General features: G+C 35.8%; 1 protein-coding gene across 1 annotated transcript; it reads left to right on the forward strand.

Annotated features, from left to right (window-relative positions):
- Positions 1–17,870: 17,870 nt before the first annotated feature.
- On the forward strand, positions 17,871–19,661 carry LOC103500718 (NDR1/HIN1-like protein 10). Its single transcript, XM_008464126.3, has 2 exons — positions 17,871–18,366; positions 19,432–19,661. Exons 1-2 carry the CDS (start codon positions 17,921–17,923, stop codon positions 19,550–19,552), a joined length of 567 nt encoding a protein of 188 aa, XP_008462348.1. The 5' UTR covers positions 17,871–17,920; the 3' UTR covers positions 19,553–19,661.

Genomic DNA, 19,661 nt, shown 5'->3' on the forward strand with positions numbered 1-19,661 from the left:
GAAGATAAAATCAGAAGGAACCAACTAGTGGAAATAGTGGTTCAAATGTTATTGAATAGAAGCATTTGCTTTATATCTCATGTTGATAGATTGAATCAATTGTTAGATCAAATTAAGAAATCTCAAGAAACAATGAACAAAAAAAAAAAAATGGAAGAGATGTCTGAATCCTTGAAGTTTGTACAGGAGAGCATGAGTAAAAAGATTAAAGACCTAGGAATACATTGAATAGCATGATCAAATAATGAAGAATAAGGAAGCTGACTCTTCAAATTCATTGGCAAGTAACATGTATAAGGTATGAATTTAAAATACAATGTAATTGTATATATTTGCGAATGCATGTAGTTAACAAATTTACTACAAACATGCAGCAAAGGACTTCGAGCAACATTATCTGGACAAGATCAAGAAAAACAAAGAAGTAAAAAAAGAAAAGCAAGAATCCATTCTAGATTTAGATGTTTCAAATATGCTTTGAAAAACTGATGTTGAGAAAGATGATGAAGGAAATGGAAACCAACATCAAAGTTTAAGACTTCCAAAAGGAGAAAACAATACAACAAAAATGTAGAATAAAATAACTTAATCATGTGAAAAAAGGGAAGAGAAAACAAGATCCAAGGTAATTGAAAAGCATAATACTGCTAAATAGGTCATTATATTAGAAATATATCGTAATAATATGAGAACATAATTGTCATAAGACAACAAAGACACTGACAAAGAAATCAATAAAGTGCAAAAGACCAAACAAGAAAAACTCGAGAAAATGGCGTATAATACTACAAAACACTATATTAATATATTTTATTTGAATTATAATACTAAATAACTGATGACAAAAATTAAATTTTCCATAGAGTCATGCTTCTTCAAATTCAACCGCTGAAATTATGAAGAGAGTGCAATAATCCTTGTGTACAAGTAAAAGAGACACAAAAAAGACCAAGGTGATATTTGAGAAGCTAATATAAACATAGTGGACGTGTTTTTCTCATGATTAAAATTATCTTTTGTTTGCTGAAAACTTATAAGTAAAATGAAGGTTGAAAATTGAGGATAGACAATCCTACAATAAGAGTTATACTATAATAGGTAAACATCAATCAAATTTAAAAAGATTAATCATCCTAACTAAATTCTAAAGATCAATCAAATTTAAAAAGATTAATCATCCTAACTAAATTCTAAAGATTAATGACTCTTTATTTATTGTTATTATTATTTGAACATGAACAAGGCAGAGTTGATAAAGATGATCGAAGAAAGGGAAGAACAAATAGCTCAACCAAAGGAGCAAAAGTATAGAATGGAGAAGCCTAATAGGGAAGAACAAGCGACAAATGGTGTATGGATAGACGCAACTTGGAGAAAAATACGTCCACCAAACAAAAGTAATGAAAATTCACCTCTTGGCATGTCATCATTTAACTTGCATCTTTGGCAAGTTTGACACTGTTGTGACATACTAGTTACTCTCAATTTGAACATCTCTAATTATAAAGCTTTATTAAGATTGTTTTTATAGTTTAGTTTAGTTAAATCAATGTTTATGAAATTGGTCCTATCTTTTAGTTTGGGACAATTATTTGAAATGTGAATCAATTTATGAAGCATTGAGGAAATATATCTGAATTTGACCTTTCTGATAATAGAAGATAATTTATTTCTCTATAGGTTACTCTCATAAGAACACTAGTTATTTTTTTATAATTGCAAGTGGTACAAAATACTAGTTAAAATATTTTCGGTGTGTTTATTGTGTATATGGATAAGTATTTAATTAGTAGATTTTTTCAAAGTAGTTTAAACAACAAGGAGGAATTCTAATAGTCTTACATTCAAAATAATGAAAGTTGAATTTAATATCAATAAACTACAAAACTCGATATACTTAGTTTGCTACTAGACATTTGAAATACATCAAACTTTGAGTAAAAAGAATGATACATTCTTAACTCAACTCACGATGAATGTGACTCATTAAGAAATATATAGATTTAACATACTTAAAATTGAACACAGTATAAATAGATTAAGACTAAATTATTATATTACAAATAAACAACGTACATACAAGATATAATATGTATTGAGTGCACCCTTGGAAAAAATAATCTACAGATACTATGTAATTAGATATAGTATCGAATGAAGTCCAACATGATAAACAAAAGACTATACATACAAAACTATTTTTGATATATAGCCAATCAAATCCAAAAACCATAGAGTTCATTCATAAAAGAAAATCTAGTAAAGTTTAAACTTAAAATGACAAAACAAAATCCACTACTAAAATATGATAATAATAACAACTAATAGAAACTGTTAAAATGGGAACTTAACATTATGGGGGTTCTTTAAAGACCTACAATTATGACATCTCAAACCACATCTGGTACAACGAACAATAGCTTTCTTTTCTAAAAAGAAAAAGTAATTTTTTTTACTTCTTTATTTTAGGCCTTCCAACTAGACATTTAACCTGCGGTAGAAGAAGCCCATCGTCTCCACCTTGGTGCATATTTCTGATTTAGTATACATTACCAATATGACGTGTTTCCTTCATGTATAGGTTTACCAAATTTGAAACGTGGTAGAACTTGTGAGTGTACATATGCAAATGAAGATTCCTACTAGACAATGCAACACATGCATGGGAATAAGCGATCGTATCCAGGTCCTACTGCAAACATGAGCATGTACGGTCCAAAATATTGATAACAAATTGTTTCTTAGGGTGGTGAACTTCAAATTAATGTTCATTTAAAGCATACATGTTCCAAAAGATTAAAATAAATGTTATATACAAATAAGTTCCTTAATAATGATAACATTGATTATTTCGAGACACAACAACTTACATTCATTGCATGACTTTGCCTTAATGCTACTAGAATCATATTTTATGCATATATCAAAACTTTCGTACGTTGAAAACTCCATCTAATATAACGTTCATAAAACCATTTTTGAACCAAACTACAAATTCATTCAAAAAGTCCAATTACTCGTAATTCTCGCACTTCTTTCAAAGTTGAATTTATACTTTCAGATATGTTGGTTGTCATCTCTGAGTATTTATTCCTCATGAAAAATGGCCTAGCCTATCTTTATCTACCAACCTCCTCCAGCTCATGCCTAATAGATGTAGAAAGATGATTAAGTTGTGACATGTAGTGCTCAAAGTCCCAAGGTGTATATGCTCTAGCATAACTATGGAAAGAATCTTCGGTTGGAAGAGACTTATGTTTTTTTTTTAAGATTCTTATACAAATGCAATGCATATAACCCGTGTTCAGTTGATTTGTACACAACATTGAACTCATTCGCTATACTTTTATGAACATAGGATATAATCACAAGGTCATTAGGTACACCCCTAATCGTGTGAGTGATCCCATCAGGACACCCTAAGTCGTGGAAGTGATCCCGTACGAACACAATATAACTAATCCTTAATCGTGCATGTGATATGTAGGTACCCCCTTCATTTTATGAGTGGACCTTTAGAAACACCCCTAATCATGTGAGTGATCCCATAAATAGGAACACAATACAGGTGGGATATAAAGCATAACATCCAAAGTTAGCAGACACACCACATTCCAAAAGCACGTAACAAGCGACATAAACATGATATGAATTATCAGTCATAACAGTCTATAAAGTATAACGATTCGTAAAGCATGAAATCCTTAAAGCATGTTTATCATCATGTAACATCAGTCAACATTTATAAAAACCAACAATGCATTTTAACTAACATCAATGCATAATTCATAAACACATGCAATCTCTTAAATTATATTTAGTTTGAAGGTTCAGTAGTAGTATCTCTTACTTGAGAGATTATCTAACAGAAAATTCCTTGGTTGACAGTCAATTTCTTTCCAAAGAAATCAATCCTAAATATAAATAGGAAAATTTAATAATCGTACTTACAAAGACTATCAATAGCCAACATCCTAAGTTTTCAAATTTCTTACCTAAATTTGAAGTTGACACAAATTCAACCCTTGATGGAAATGTCCACACAATTGCTCCAAAAATTCCAATTAACTTCAACAATGAAAACCCTAAATTAATTCCAAGGCACTTTATCCTTAAAGCCTTTAATTTAACTTTAATGGGTTTTTTTTAAAAATACCATAAAACCCAATAATTTCCCCTAAACTCACCAAAAACATGTGATAGGTGGCTGCTAGGGTTCACGAACGACGGCCGACTGAAGTATTCGACATGATGGCACGACTCGTTTGAACGTGGAACGGAGAAGGTGCTTGGCTTAGCGTGCTTCGCGCAGCTCAGGTCGATGGAAATGACGGGCAACGACGAGGGATACTATTAGAAAAAAAAGTTAATAGCCTAGTAGTTAGTTTTAAAGCTTTTTATTTATTAGTTCCTTAGTTTCATCTTATCAGAGTTGTATAAATACCCATAGATAGAGGAAATATCAATATCAAGCCACTTATATTTCTCTGGCATTTATCTCTAATATGGTATCAAAGCTTTAACTTTTTCTTTTCATATCCGCGCTCCAAACCATGTCTTCAAACCCTAATATCCAGATCCCTAAAGATCCTCCCCAACCTCTGGTAGTCTTCCCGATGATACCTCCTTCTTCTTCCACAAATAACCCACCAAATACCTCTTGTAATACTCAACATGAACAATACGCCTTGTCCAATAAACCATACACCCTTCACCACAGTGATACATCCAACCTTGTTCTTGTCACTGAACCCCTTACAGATGATAACTATGTCACGTGGAGCTATTCAATAGTTCTCGCTTTATCAATTCAGAAGAAGCTCAAATTCATAGATGGATCGACTACTAAACTTGTCGGTGAGTTACTCCCTCTATGGATTACAAACAATAATGTAGTGATTGTTTGGATTCTAAACACTATTTCCAAGGGAATTTCATCAAGCATTTTGTTTACTGAATCCGCTCGGGCTATATGGATTAATCTTCGAGATTGTTTTCAAAAGAGAAATGGTCCACAGATTTTCAAGTTGAAACTTGACCTATTGACTCACATGCAAGATCAAGAATTTATGAGGCCCAGATCCAAGAAAGGAAATCCTGTTGAAGAAGAAAGGTGTCAAGAAGTAGAGTGATCCTTCTAAATTAAAATGAATGATTATTCTAATATAAAAAGAGAATAAAGTTTTATTGAAAGAAGCCAATAGAAAAAAGTTAGCACGGCAAAGAGGTGCTATCGCGAGATGAGTTAGACAATTTGAAAAAGTAACGCAAAGAGAACTTGGAAAAGAACTGGGTGGTTGTAGACTGTTGCAAGAAAAAAAGAGGTGGGAAAAATGAGTTTGGCTTTCCGAGAAGATAAGACGAGGGAAAGTTTCGCTTGCTGAGATAATAAGGTTTGCGTTTCAAGGGAATGTTAAACCAAGAGGTTGATCGTTGGCTTATGTGTCAATCTTGATGATAATGCGGCAAAACAAGGATGATAAGGCTGTCGTCCATCGAGGACAATCCTTTCGCATTGTTGAACGCTCGTTGCCGAACTCAAGAAACAGAGCATCTTTCTCCTCGAAACAACTCGGGAATGATGAAATAATATCTGTGGATAGAAAAACAAACATTAATTAAACAAATACGAGTACCTAATCATATTAAATATATAAACTATTAAAATATGTGCATACGTGATTCGTCTCTATCATTCATCATTGCTTGATCTGCTTTGATGTGACAATTGTTCATCACCATCATCGATGAAGTTTCAGCGACATGACGCACAACCGGTTTTTCAACCACTGTAAGATCAACCGATTTATGAAGTCCTCAAATTCAATACTACCCCTTTTAATTTTCAATTCAACTCGCTCCACCTCAAGTTTTCAAATCGACCCCCCCAATCGTAAAAAAATAAACAACCCCCTTCAAATTTTCAATATAACACAACCTCCCTCATCCTAAATTCAAATCTTCAATACACAACCCCCCTCAAATTTTCAATTCTCAAATCCATAAAACACATAAAATTCAAATTGAATCCTAAAATTTATTCCAAAACTAATTCAAAAACTAAATCACAAAACAAATTCAAACGCTATATCGTAAAACTAATTTCAAACAAAACCTAAACTTAAACTAAAGTAATTTTATCCTAAAACCTGAACTAAAACAAAACAAAAACTAAATTACTTACTTGAGTTAGGAGCAACGACAACAAAGACAACGGACAATAACAGCGGCAAAGAGGGTGAGCGGCTATGAGTGCGGATGGACGAACTTCTTCTTCTCGACCTCTCTCTCGTTCTCAAACCTTTCTCTCTTTCGTTTCACTTTCATTTTTATGATTTACAAAACTCAAAGAGTTCTTTTTATAAGGGAACTCCTAACTCACCACGAAACATCGGAAGAAGACGACCATTCTTGATGCCATTAGTAATGCATCAATATTGTTTAACAATACTCCAGACACATTACTAAATGCATCAGGATAGATTATCCCCTGTCTCAACATTGTGCATAGCTCATCAAGGGAAAGCAAAAATATTATTTAATTGTTTCCAATCCCCCGACGCTAGATCTAAAAACGTCGACAATAGAGCCCCAGTTTCGATGTCTGTTGACTGGGGTCAGGGAAAGTGTGACGATTAAATAACACAAGCATCGGTAATACAAAAGCTTATCCTGGTATATCTCAAAAGGTGTCAAAGAAAAACGAATATATATTTAATTGTAAAATGTTCTCCAACGTTATTGTTATCAGCATCTGGATATGCTACCTTAGCCCAACATCGTTCTTACAGTATCAAAATATATCAACTTTACCAACGTAGGGGATATGGCATCAGAAAAACACTTATCTTCAGGCGTCGGTTTCACTAACGTGGGTTTGTGCGTCAGAAGAACTCTGGTTTCCTGTAGTGATTCTTGCAATGCAAGCACATGAAGTATTTTACCTAGAGGACCCAAACAATGGTACCAATTGAAAAGTTGTTCAAGTGGTAAAAAATAAGCGTTTATGGAACGTGCCCGAAATGGAGGATGTTGAAAATGAGCAACTGAATGTACTGAAAATCGTTGTTAGACATTGCGTGGATGAACACATTGAGGATGACACTTTGTGTAGGCTTGACATTGATCCTATATTGGTTAAAGGACTGGTTGTGCATCTTGTCGCTGACGATTTCATAGACGATGATGATGAACAATTGTCACATCAAAGCGGATCAAGCGAAGATGAATCACATATCCACATATTTCAATAGTTTATATATTCAATCTAATTAGGTACTCGTATTAATTTAATTAATGTTTATTTTTATGTGCACAAGTACTATTTCAACATTCCCAAGTGGTTTCAAGGAGACAGATGCTTCGTTTCTCGAGTTCGACGACGAGTTCAACAATGTTGGAGGGTTGTCCTCGGTTGGTGACAATTCGGGTGAGTCTTAGTACTTCAATGATAATTTCGAACACATACATTATTTTGACATGTTTCTTACGTGATTTTGTTTTCTTCAGTAGATGGGACTAAACCCTCTCCGACTCCTAGGAGACACAGCCTCGTCTGTTGGAAATGAAGAGGTACATCCATAAGAATTGTAAGGTTTCGATTACCATAGCCTGAGGAGCAGAAAAGATAATATCTCCACATGTTGTTCGGTTCAACCAGGCCATTGGTGTGTATGTGAGAGATACATTTCCAGTATGCTGCCCTAGGTGGGTTGATGTTGGATAAGAATATATCGAAGTTGTCAAGGGCGCTCTACAGGTACATGCAGTAAACAATTTGTTTTCATTTCAAACATACTTAAGTGTAAACCAAGCTAATGCGTGGTGTTTTGTAATATGTAGCGCTCTTTCGTGTTTGATTTCAACGATTGACTAACTAGAATTGTTGAGCATCAAATGCTTCCTTCTTTCAAGGAGTTCAAGGGCGACTGTCATAAATATTTCAAAAGGTACAACAACCCTGAACAAACACGTGCCAACCCCCGCACAAATTGGTGGGAGGTATGGAAGATTGACACTTCCTATGCGATCACTACACGAGCCATGCATTTCAGGTGAGACTTATATATTGTAATGGTACTTATTTCATTTAACTTTTTGTATGTATAAATTTAACAATTGTTTCCATACAGGAGCAATCACGGACGAACAAGGCTACTAGAGAAAAGCAGCCTTACAATCATAGTAGCGGGTGCAAGTCGCTTCTACAACGACAGCACGAGCTCACTGAGAAACGAGGTCAGCCAATCGACCATATGAAGTTATTCATGGAAACACATGCTCGGAGTGACCAACTCGTTTTGCAGACCACTGAGGATGCACATGTAAGTTCAAGTGGTACTTTTGTCTTATTATGTACTTTTATTTATGTCTTCATAACTTAATTACAAAATTTGTTGCAGAATCATGCTAAAACTTCAGTCTCAACCCACCGTAGAGGGTTTTCAACCACTCTCTAGGGACGAGATATGCGAGAAAGTTTTGGGTAGACGACCAGGCTACTTAAAAGGTCTTAGTTGGGGACTTAAGCCCAAGTGTCGCAAGAGTTGTGTTAGTAGTTTCTTTACCTCATTTTTTCAAGCTAGGAAGCTAGGGAGGTTGAAGAAGCTAAAGTCCTAATTGAGCAGCAAAAAGTTGAGCTGGAAAAAGCTAAACGCATGATTGAAGAAAATAGGACATCGGAATTGCACACATAACAAAAGGAATAAATGAAGAAGATGATAGAAGAAATGAGTCGGACACAGAGGGGACCATGAGCCCTTGCGGTATGTATTTTTCAATTATTAAGTTTTTTGCTTTGCGTTATTTAGTGAATCATTGTAGGTGTGGACTTGTTGTAATATGGCGTATGCGACCATTAAGAAACAAATGTATTTTTTCATTTCTATGTAATTTTTTTCAAACATTCTTAAACAGAGTAACATTTAATTATAATATATTTTATTTTGGATTTGGTTATTTATATAATTATTTACTAATTTATTGCTTATTTTGTACAATTTGATTCAATTTAAATCGAATTAGAACCGAAAGTAATACTATACGATTGAATATAAAACAATTCAATATATATGTAACGACCTAACTTTCCGGACTAAGCTGAGGTCACTACCAAATACCAAAACTCGACCATTCAACATAAAATTTAAAACGGACCAGTTACGATTCATTAAAAGCATTAGAAACATTACAAAAAGACAGTTTCGGGTCCTATTTTAAATCAATCATAAAAAGTCCCAAATAAAAACTCAAGTCATCAGTTCAAAATCACAAGTCAAATATTCTGACAAAATACATAGCGGAAGCGATAAAGAAAACCATACGCGTCCATATGGCCTTCACGCGTTCTTCCTGCCTCTCGTCGGTCTGCCCCTCGCTGTGCCCTTACCTGAAAAGTTAAAGAAGAGAAAAGGGTGAGTATAAACATACCCAGTAAGGGACCCACTACTGGGCCCGTTAGGGGACAACAGTTAACTTCCTATTCGGGGGTACCCTACATAACAGTCTAGTGGTTCCGTAGAACGCACATATCAGTCTAGTGCTCCCGAAGGATGCACATATCAGTCTAGTGCTCCCGAAGGATGCACATATCAGTCTAGTGCTCCCGAAGGATGCACACATCAGTCTAGTACTCCCGACTAGTGCTCGCGAAGGATGCACATATCAGTCTAGTGCTCCCGAAGGATGCACATATCCGTAAGGCACACTACCCCATAGATGAAGCTAACCGTTACCCCTCAATCCATACTAAACCGTCTACAACAGTCACACCCCAACGGCATTCATATTGCAATTCCGCCATAGGCTTTGTCAGTCAGATAGTATAGGCTTAAACAACTACACCCTCAGTTGCTATACGCATCACCAATTCGCACACCATTAGGGAAAACCCTAGACCCAATCAACTAACCAACCAAAACCGGACTCACTGTCCTTCCCCGTCCAAACTCCATGATCAACATCCAGACCAATGATTACTACATACTGAACCGTAACTTCAAGGTCCATCAACATAAAATCCAAATCTACAATTAGCAGTCACAGTACCTTTACATCAGACAAAATATAATAACAGTGCTTAACAGTCAACACACATACAGTTATTCAGTACAGTCACTAACGTGTAATCCCCTGTGGATTACTACGTTTTCAGCCTCGATCCGAGGTCCAGTAGTAGGAAAACCCTTACCTGATACTCGGTTATGCCCCTCGATCGAATCCACGCTCAACGGATCAACCTAAACGAAAACACAAAGGTTTTAGTTGATGACTCTAGTAGAAGTCGTTTTGAAAGGTCCGAAACGACACCCGTTGACTTACCCAAGGAAAGGAAAGCTATCTCCAAACAAGCCTGTCGCGGGACTCGAGAACTTAAGCGTCAACTCCTTACTACCTTTAAGCGATGAAAGATAGGACCAAAGCTTATTCCAATATTCAACTCGAATTGGATATGGTAACATTAGGGAATTCATCAAAAACAATCCTTACCGAAGACTCACCGTGACCCGAAGTGGAGGAAGGAAGGCTTAGGTGGCTCGACTCGGCTCGGCTTGGCCTCGGCTCACGGCTCGGCTCACTCTCGGCTCGGCTCGGCTTGGCCTCGGCTCACAGCTCGGCTCAACTCGGCTCGGCTCGGCTTGGTCTCGGCTCAGCTCGGCTGAACTCGGCTCAACTCGGCTCGGCTTGGCTTGGCTCGGCTCGGTCTTCGGCTTGTCTCGGCTCACGGCTAGGCTCGCAGCTCGGCTCGCGGCTCGGCTCGCGGCTCGGCTCGCGGCTTGACTCGACTTGGTCTTCGGCTTGTCTCGGCTCGCGGCTCGGCTCGCGGCTTGACTCGGCTTGGGGCTCGGTTCGGCTTGGGGTTTGGCTCGGACAAGGATGGCGGCTCGGCTGGCTCGGCTCCACACAGCCGGTTTGGAGCCGGTTTAATTTCCACACTACCCGGCGGCGGAACACACGGCGGCGATGGCCGAATGGCTTGCCCTTACGTCGATGCTAGTATGGCGACAGCCGACGCCGCACCACCGAGGCAGAGACGGCCGATGGCTGGCCGTGCACGCGGAACCCAGAAGAAGAACGGTCGGGGACGGCTGTCGCTGTGGCTTCCCGTCGGTGAGGTGCGGATGGAGAAAAACGGGCGGTCGTCGAAGGCGTACGGATGGCGTCTGTGTTCGTCGGGTGAAGAAGCCGAAAAGAAGAAGAAGAAGAAGAAGAAGAAGGCCGCCGGAAAAATGGAGAAGAAAACGTGAGGGGGTGTGCGGCGGCGCAAGGAAGAAAGCGAAATGGATGGGGGCTCGCGCGCGTAGGGTTTCTTTCTCTCTCTTTTTTTTTTTTAAAATATATATATATATATATATATATATATATATATTAAGTTTAGAAAATCAATAATAATAATAATATATATAAAAAAATATAATAATAATAATAATAAAGAAAATATTATTAAATGTATATATATTAACTTTAATAATTCTAATTACTAATAATAATAATATATAAAATATTAATATATATATACATATTAACTTTTATATAATTAAATAATGATAATAATAATACTAATAATAACAAAATAAAAGATAATATCAATATTAAATTATATATATAAAACTTATAATAATTAACAATAATAATAATAATATAATTACTATTATATGATTATTATATAAATTTACAACTATAAATTCCAGAATTTCAGAAATTAATCCAAAATTTAAAATTCCCGAAAAATATATAAAACGGTAAAAGTTTACCTCGAAAATTCGGGGCGTTACAATATATATATATATATAATTTAAAATATCTCCCAATGTACATAAGGCGTCGAAAGTGATGCCCATTCCCTAACGCTTGATCGAAAGCATTGCGAGGAAGGTTTTCGACGTTGCATTGGAAAATATCTTTTCCCGATGCCTAAAGAAGACAGCGGCAATGCACTATTCCCGATGTATAGGCGTCATGTCGGGGATCATGTTTGTCCGACGTTGTATCAACATCGGCCACAGAGACGACAGGAGAAGTGTATTCTCATTGTCGTGCTGGTTGCACGTCGGGAATAATTTTCTTGACACATTTCTCCCGACATTCTTCCAATGTTAATTTGTATGTCAGAGAAGCCTTCCACAACATTGTTTCCAATCTGTACCGACGCATGACAGCGTTAGGAGTCCTCCGACTTGTTGTAGTGAAAGATATTGAAGTATAATTAAACTATGTTATGTTTAATTTGAGAATTTGCTCACGTGAATTTATTTTATTTTAATAGATTTAATTGTGATCTAGTTGGTTATGAAGATGCATGTTATTTGTAACGCCCCGAATTTTCGAGGTAAATTTTATCATTTTTTGTGATTTTTTTCGGAAATTTAAAATTTTGGAGTAAATTCTTGGTTGGTTTTGAAGACGGGAGAAAAAGAAATTTAGGGATATGAATTTCTTTAAAGTTAATATGTGTAAATGGATATAATAATAATAATATATTAATTATATTATTATTATTATTTAATAATATTATTATTATATTTAATATTATTATTATTAGTATTATCTAATATTAATATTATTATTATTATTTAATAATATTATTATTTAATATATATATATATATATATATATATATATTTATATTTTTAAACTCTAGTTGTGCGCGTCCACCGCCCCCCCGACATCTTCTTCTCCTTCCTCCGTTCTTTGCCCGACAGCCCGCCTGCCTTCACGAAGCCGACGCCGCCACCTCTCAATCCATTTCCCGTCATCACGCGTCTTCGCCTCCGTCCCCATCTCCGTCGTCGCCTTCATCTCTGCATCGAATAGCCGTCGCAGCCGCCTCCATTTCCGATCTCCTTTCGGTCTCAAGCAACCACGGATCTGTCGACCGTCTCTGTCTCTACTACAAGCGACATCTCCTCCTCTGTGTGTCGTCCGGTGCAGCCCAGGAGATCTAGGCTAAACCGCAGATCGTCGCCGTGTTAGATTTCATCCGTCGTCGCGCGCAGCCAAGGATAGCCGTTCGCGTGTGCACCGGGTGTTTCGAGTGAGCCGCGAGCCGAAGATCGAGCCGAGTCAAGCCGAGTTGAGCCGAGCCACGAGCCGAGCCGCGAGCCGAGTCAAGCCAAGTTGAGCTGAGTCGCAAGCCGAGCTGCAAGCCGAGTCAAGTCGAGTTGAGCCGTGAGCCATGAGCCGCGAGTCGAGAGTCAAGCTGAGCTGAGCCGCGAGCCGAGGGTGAGCCGAGCCGAGTCGAGTCAAGCCACCTAAGCCATTTTCTCCGTCCACTTCGGGTCACGATGAGTCTTCGGTAAGGATTATTTTGGTAATTTACCCAATGTTGCTATAACCGATTTGAGTTTGAATATTGGAGTAAGACATGGTCCTACTTTTCGTTCCTTGAAGGTATTAGGGAGTTGACGCTCAAATTCTCGGATTTCGTGGCAGGCTTATTTGGAGATAGCTTTCCTTTTCTCGGGTAAGTCAACGGATGTTGCTTAGGACCATTTAAAAATGACTTTACTAGTATCGTCGTTTAAAACCCTTGTGATTTCGTTAGGTGGATTCGTTGAGCGTGGACTCAATCGAGGGGCATAACCAAGTATCAGGTAAGAGATTTCCTACTACTGGACCTCGGGTCGAGGCTAGAAACGTAGTAATCCACTGGGGATTATACGTTAGTAACTGTACTGAATGAATTGACGCATGTTTGACTATTAAATATCGCCTTAGGCTCTTGCCTGATTAAAGGTAACGTGATCGTTAGTTGTAGCGTGTGTGCCATCGTGTGTAATGAGTTGTTTACGGATAGACACCGATGCTCGGATGTTCTGTGTACAGTAGTTATGTTAATGGGCTATGTTGTGAACTGGAATTGTATGTCAATGGACTTAAAAGTCTTAAGGTTAGGTATGTGGCAGTCTATTGTCTGGATATTGTTTATGGAGTTATGTCGTGGAAGGACTGTGAGTCCAATTCTAATTTGACTGGTTGACTGGATCTAAAGAATATCACAATGATGTGTGAATTGGATACGCATGTAGCAACTGAGGATATGGTTGTTTAAACCTATACTACCTGACTGACGAAGTCTATGACGAGATTGTATATGAATGTTGTCGGAGTGTGACTGTTGTAGACGGTTTAGTATGGACGGAGGGGTAACGGTTAGCTTTATCTATGGGGTTGTGTACCTTACTGATATGTGTATCCTTCGGGATCACTAGACTGATACGTGCATCCTTCGGGATCACTAGACTGATACGTGCATCCTTCGGGATCACTAGACTGATAGGTGTATCCTTCGCACTAGACTGATACGTGCATCCTTCGGGATCACGAGACTGATGTGTGCATTCTACGGAACCACTAGACTATTTATGTAAAGTACCCCTGAATAAGAAGTTAACTGTTGTTCCCTAACGGGCCCAGTAGTGGGTCCCTTACTGGGTATATTTTATACTCACCCTTTTTCATCTTTGACTTTTCAAGGGTACAGCGAGGGGCAGACCGAAGAGGGGCAAGAAGGATGCGTGAAGGCCATATGGACGCGTCTGGTTTTCTTTATGCTTCTGCTGATGTATTTTGTTACTCGTTATTTTCATTGTCGGGTCGAGTCATGTTTAAAATATTTGGTTATGATTTTGTTGTTGATGAGTTGAGTACTGTATTTTGGAAGTCTCGTGATTTTGATTTAAAATAGGGCCCAAAACTGTTTTGTTTATATTATTTCTAAAACGTTTTTAATAAATCGTAACCGGTCCTTTATGAGTTTATGTGTTATGTGGTCGAGTCTTGGTACTAAGTAGTGACCTCAGCTTAGTCCGGAAAGTTGGGTCGTTACATTATTTATCTATCCCATGCAATCTAGATCTTACACAAGTTACTTAGTACATATAGAAGATTTTTTATATTATGGCACCTTATGACGCAGATCAAAACAACTACTTTAAATCATGCTGAAACTTGATGATGTACAAAACTAGCTAATAGTGTTTTTATATGAAGACAAGGCATCAAATGATGACATCAATATTCAACAAAATTCTTCAAAAGATAACTTGGTAAACTTATTTATAAAGGCATTACCGATACCAAAATTTGAAAAGTTGAAGCACAACATTGAAATGTGACAACTCGGAGAACTCAAGTGATGTACTCATGAGGGGGAGTAAAAATACTAGACTCTTTTTTTCCTTGACTACGGTTTTTCCCATTGGGTTTTCCTAGCAACATTTTTAATGAGACAACTATTAAAGTATATAAAATGTACTCTTTTTCCTTTACTAGGATTTTTTTCTAGCGGGTTTTTTCCTAGTAAGGTTTTAAAGAGTCGTTTATTTAATATAATATGGACATTTAAAAGGGGAGTATTATGAATATTCTAAATTATAGTTTAATATTATTAGATGTCCATAACCTCATTGGGTTACAAATTCATTCATTAACCTATCCATCCATCTTGAAAACTTTCTTGTCCCTTCTTTATGTTTTGTTTTATAATCATTAGTCTAACAATCATATAAAGAGAGATTGTTGAGATCATTTGTTAACACATCAGTACAATTAAGTTTAATTGTTTTCTCTACTTACTCTCTTCTCTTTGTGTTGTTTATTTGTTAATTACTTTATAACACTTTTTTCTTTTAATGTTTTATAAATTATTTATATTTTTCAACCAATTTATATAATTGTTTTTTAAAAATTGAAATAAATTTGATTGAAAAGTCTAAATAATATAAAGAAAACATTAAAGGAAAAATGGGTCTTTTAAAGAATATAACAAAACGACAAAGTTTTTACACTGTATAGAATAATTTTGAAAACAAAAAAAGCCCAGAGGCCCACCGTGTAAAATACTAAAAATAACCCGTCAACCACGCCGTTAACAACGCGCGCATAATACATTTGCGATAGTTTAGATTTGGTTATTGTTTGGTACTTAATTGTTTAATTTGGTTACGTTTAAATGTCGGTCACACGTTTAGATGTAGGGACCCAAATCTAAACGATTTTTTTTTTTTAAAATTTGGTACCTAGTTTTTTTTTAATTCTTTTGGTACACGATCATTTAGATTTCTCTAAACGATAATTTATTTTTTTACACGATCGTTTACATTTGGCTACTTCAATCTAAATGATTTTTTTTCAAGATTCTTTATACTCGACCTTTTATTTTTCTACACGATTGTTTACACTTTTTTACACCATCGTTTACATTTGGCTACTCCAATCTAAATAATTTGTTTCAAGATTCTTTATACACGATCTTTTATTTTTTTTTACACGACCGTTTACTTTTTTTACACAATCGTTTATTTTTTCTACACGATCGTTTACTTTTTTTTACACGATCGTTTACATTTAGCTACTCCAATCTAATTGATTTTTTTCAAAATTCTTTATACACAATCTTTAGATTTTGCTATTTTTTGTATACGGTTGTTTAGATTTGGTTATCAAATTTAAACGATGTAAAAAAAGAGAAAAAAAAAAGAAAGACGATAGAAAGAAATCACAGCAAAAAAAAAAGAGGGAAAGAAGAAATACGATGGAAAAAATCGCAACAAAAAAAAGAAGAGAAAAAGAAGAAAGACGATGAAAAGAAATCGCAGCAGAAAAAAAAGAAGAGGAGAAGAAGAAATACGATGAAAAGAAATCGCAGGAGGAAGACAATGAAAGAAATCGCGAGGAAGAGAAAAAAGATGGAAGGGCAAATTGGAAATATTTAAAAAAGGGCTAATTGAAATATTTGGATGTTTTGTTACGTCTATAAAAGTTTTCAAACAAAAAAAGAAAGAAGCAAGATGTGATTGAAAATAAGTAAAATAAAATGAATAAAGAAAAAAAAAAGAAGGAAACTAAATATGGAAGGGATTAAAACAAATTAAAAAAAAAAAAGAGGCGGGTTCTCTCTCTTTAAAAACAAAAACAAAGAAAAAAAATGTTCAAAAAACCATATTTAGGGGAATTGAAATATTTATAAAATATAGCAACATTTCAGATTCTATCAACGATGAACATTGATAGACCCCTAATATACTTCAATTAGTTATATTGGTAAATAATTATCAGTGATTATTATTGATAAAATCAAAAATTTTGTTATATGTTGTAAATATTTTAATTTATTTCATTATATTTAAAAATGTTCTCATACTTATCTAATTTATTTAAAATTAAAGCAAGCCCTTCTCCCAATATTTTTTTCTTTCAAAACGCCCCTACTTTTCCCATTGACCCCATTGCCACCTCTTCAATCTCAAGCCTTAATTTTGTTCGTAGCTCGCAAGAATAACGTCACTCAACGATTTTTCTCTCTCTCTAATTTGTCTCCTGTTGGCCGGAATGGTATGACTGGTTCTATTTATGGAGCGATGGGATAATCCCAATGCTGATCTATATAAGTTTCTCAGACACTTTAACAATTCTCATACTATTTAATTTAACATTCCTACTTGAATTAGGGGATAAAAAGATAAAAATAAAAAATTGGCTAATACAAACTTCTAAAACACACATGTTTACTCAACCTTTTTAACTTTACACACATGTACACCTTACACAAACTAAAGTCTCCTTACTTTATTAATATTGAATTCTTTCCCATCTCCAAGCTGTGTCTACACAAATAGCCCTACGATGTTACCCTTTTTCCCTGATTTTGCCACGTCAGCGGCTTCGATGTATAGACTTGATTTTTAGCCTATAACATATCTCCAACATAATATGAAGACACAACCCAAATCTTGAACTGCAAGTAGACACAAAACCAAATTGTAAATAGTGGCACATATTCCTGTACTCCTTCATCAAGCAAACCAAAAAACACACACAAACACACTTCTTATACTTCTCATCTATGACCCTTCGCTTTATACAATGAGAGAACAAATATCAAACCCCAAAAGAAGTGAAGATTTGGTGAAGAAGAACAATGAGAAGCACTACTGCTACTACTACACATGGGATAACAAAACGCACAAGGCTCATTAGACTTGTAGGAAGAAGCTTGTTGGGAGTAATATTCCTTGTTGCTCTTGGAATGATCATATGTTGGCTTGTTGTCATCCCCAAAACCCCACGTCTCATTGTGGAAACTGGCAAAGTCGTAGTCCATAGTTCAACTATTAGTATGCTCAATGCCACCATAGCATTCACTGTCAAAAGCTACAACCCGAACAAAAGAGCCTCCATTCACATGGATTATATGAGGATGATAGTCGATAACATGGGCGTGAGGTTTTCCTCCGCCATCCCCTCCTTCACGCTCACGCCCAGAAACCAAACCGTCTTGTGGTCAGCCGTCCAAGTCAACTTTGAATACCCATTTGGGTACACGGAAGAGATAAATCCAGAACTACAATTCTCAGCTGAAGTCAGGTACACTCATTTAGAGATAATTTTAAAGTTAGACCCAAATTTTTGGACAAAATGGAATATGCTCAACTTTTAAAAACATAGGTGTTTTTTAATATTTATTTTTACCTTTTGCTTGTTTCATAATCTGCGAAAATTGGCAAAAGAGAAAAAAGAATTGAACTTAGAGGAATGAGAGGAGCAAGAGAAAATAGAGTAAGGAGCATAAAATTCAAAACCCATATCAGAAAAGGCGAGGGAAGCGAGAGAGAGAAAATAGGTGTGAGGAGGAAAATTTCTAAATCGAAAAGAAAATGAGAGAAAAGCCACATGAAATAGAGAGAGAGCGCAATGACCTGAAAAATCTAACTCAAAGAAACGGGAGGGCAAGATCTTAATCTGCGTGGAAAATCGTCAAATTTGATAATTTCACCCTTGATGTAACTAAAACATCAAAAAACCTGTTTTAAAAGCTATCTATTGTTAATTTGAGCTCAGAATTTTGGATCCTTTTTTTCAAATGTATTGGTTTAATGTTGAAGTGGAGGTATCCAACCTCTCGAAGTTGAAAGTACAAGCATGATTAGTTGGTGTTCTTATTTTCATATATTTTACCTTATAGCGATATTAAGGTTGGGATGATTTTAAAGAATAAATTTGTTGGAATTTACCTCAATTTTAACCCAAATTGCTAACCTTATAACCCTTTTATTTCTTGTTTTTCAGATTTTAAAAACTAATTAAGTTTATGGATACTGCTTTTCGTAAATAAATTTCTTTAATTTGTTATCAAGAGTATTAATTTCATAATCTAAATCTGTTTTTTGAGGGTAAATGTATTGGATATGCAACAGAATAATAATTATCTATGATTGACTGGTCTGTTACAAATATATTTCAAGAACTGAGGATCTTAACTTTTTTCATAGTTCTTTTCAATTATTTTGTATTTGATTGTTATATTTACAACTGTCTTATTTTGTAATGCTAAAGAGGTATTTTTTATTTTTTTTTTATTGTTGTATTTTGGTTTTTCAATGTTAAATTTTGTCTCTCTCTTTTACTTTTTGTTGGCTTTGTCTCTGTCAGTTACAGTGTCGAGAAATGGATGTCAAAACCTCGGTTGCTAGAGATCTATTGTAATCACCTCTTGCTTAAAATCAATGATTCAACAACATTTGATAATACCAAATGCAAAGTGGATCTTTGAGAGATTTGACGATCTTGATGCACAGTTATTGCTGAATAATCCCAAAGATATCGTTTGTTACCCAAACTTACACTATTTTTTATTTTAATTTATTGTTTCTTTATGGATA

Source organism: Cucumis melo, chromosome 12 (assembly GCF_025177605.1).
Source record: "Cucumis melo cultivar AY chromosome 12, USDA_Cmelo_AY_1.0, whole genome shotgun sequence".
Lineage (NCBI taxonomy): Eukaryota > Viridiplantae > Streptophyta > Magnoliopsida > Cucurbitales > Cucurbitaceae > Cucumis > Cucumis melo.

Excerpts from the sequence above, each read along its gene's own strand:
- LOC103500718 (XM_008464126.3), top strand. The coding sequence starts at position 17,921 with ATGAGAAGCACTACTGCTACTACTACACATGGGATAACAAAACGCACA. Across the intron at positions 18,367-19,431 it reads CAATTCTCAGCTGAAGTCAG|TTACAGTGTCGAGAAATGGA; the intron begins GTACACTCATTT and ends TGTCTCTGTCAG.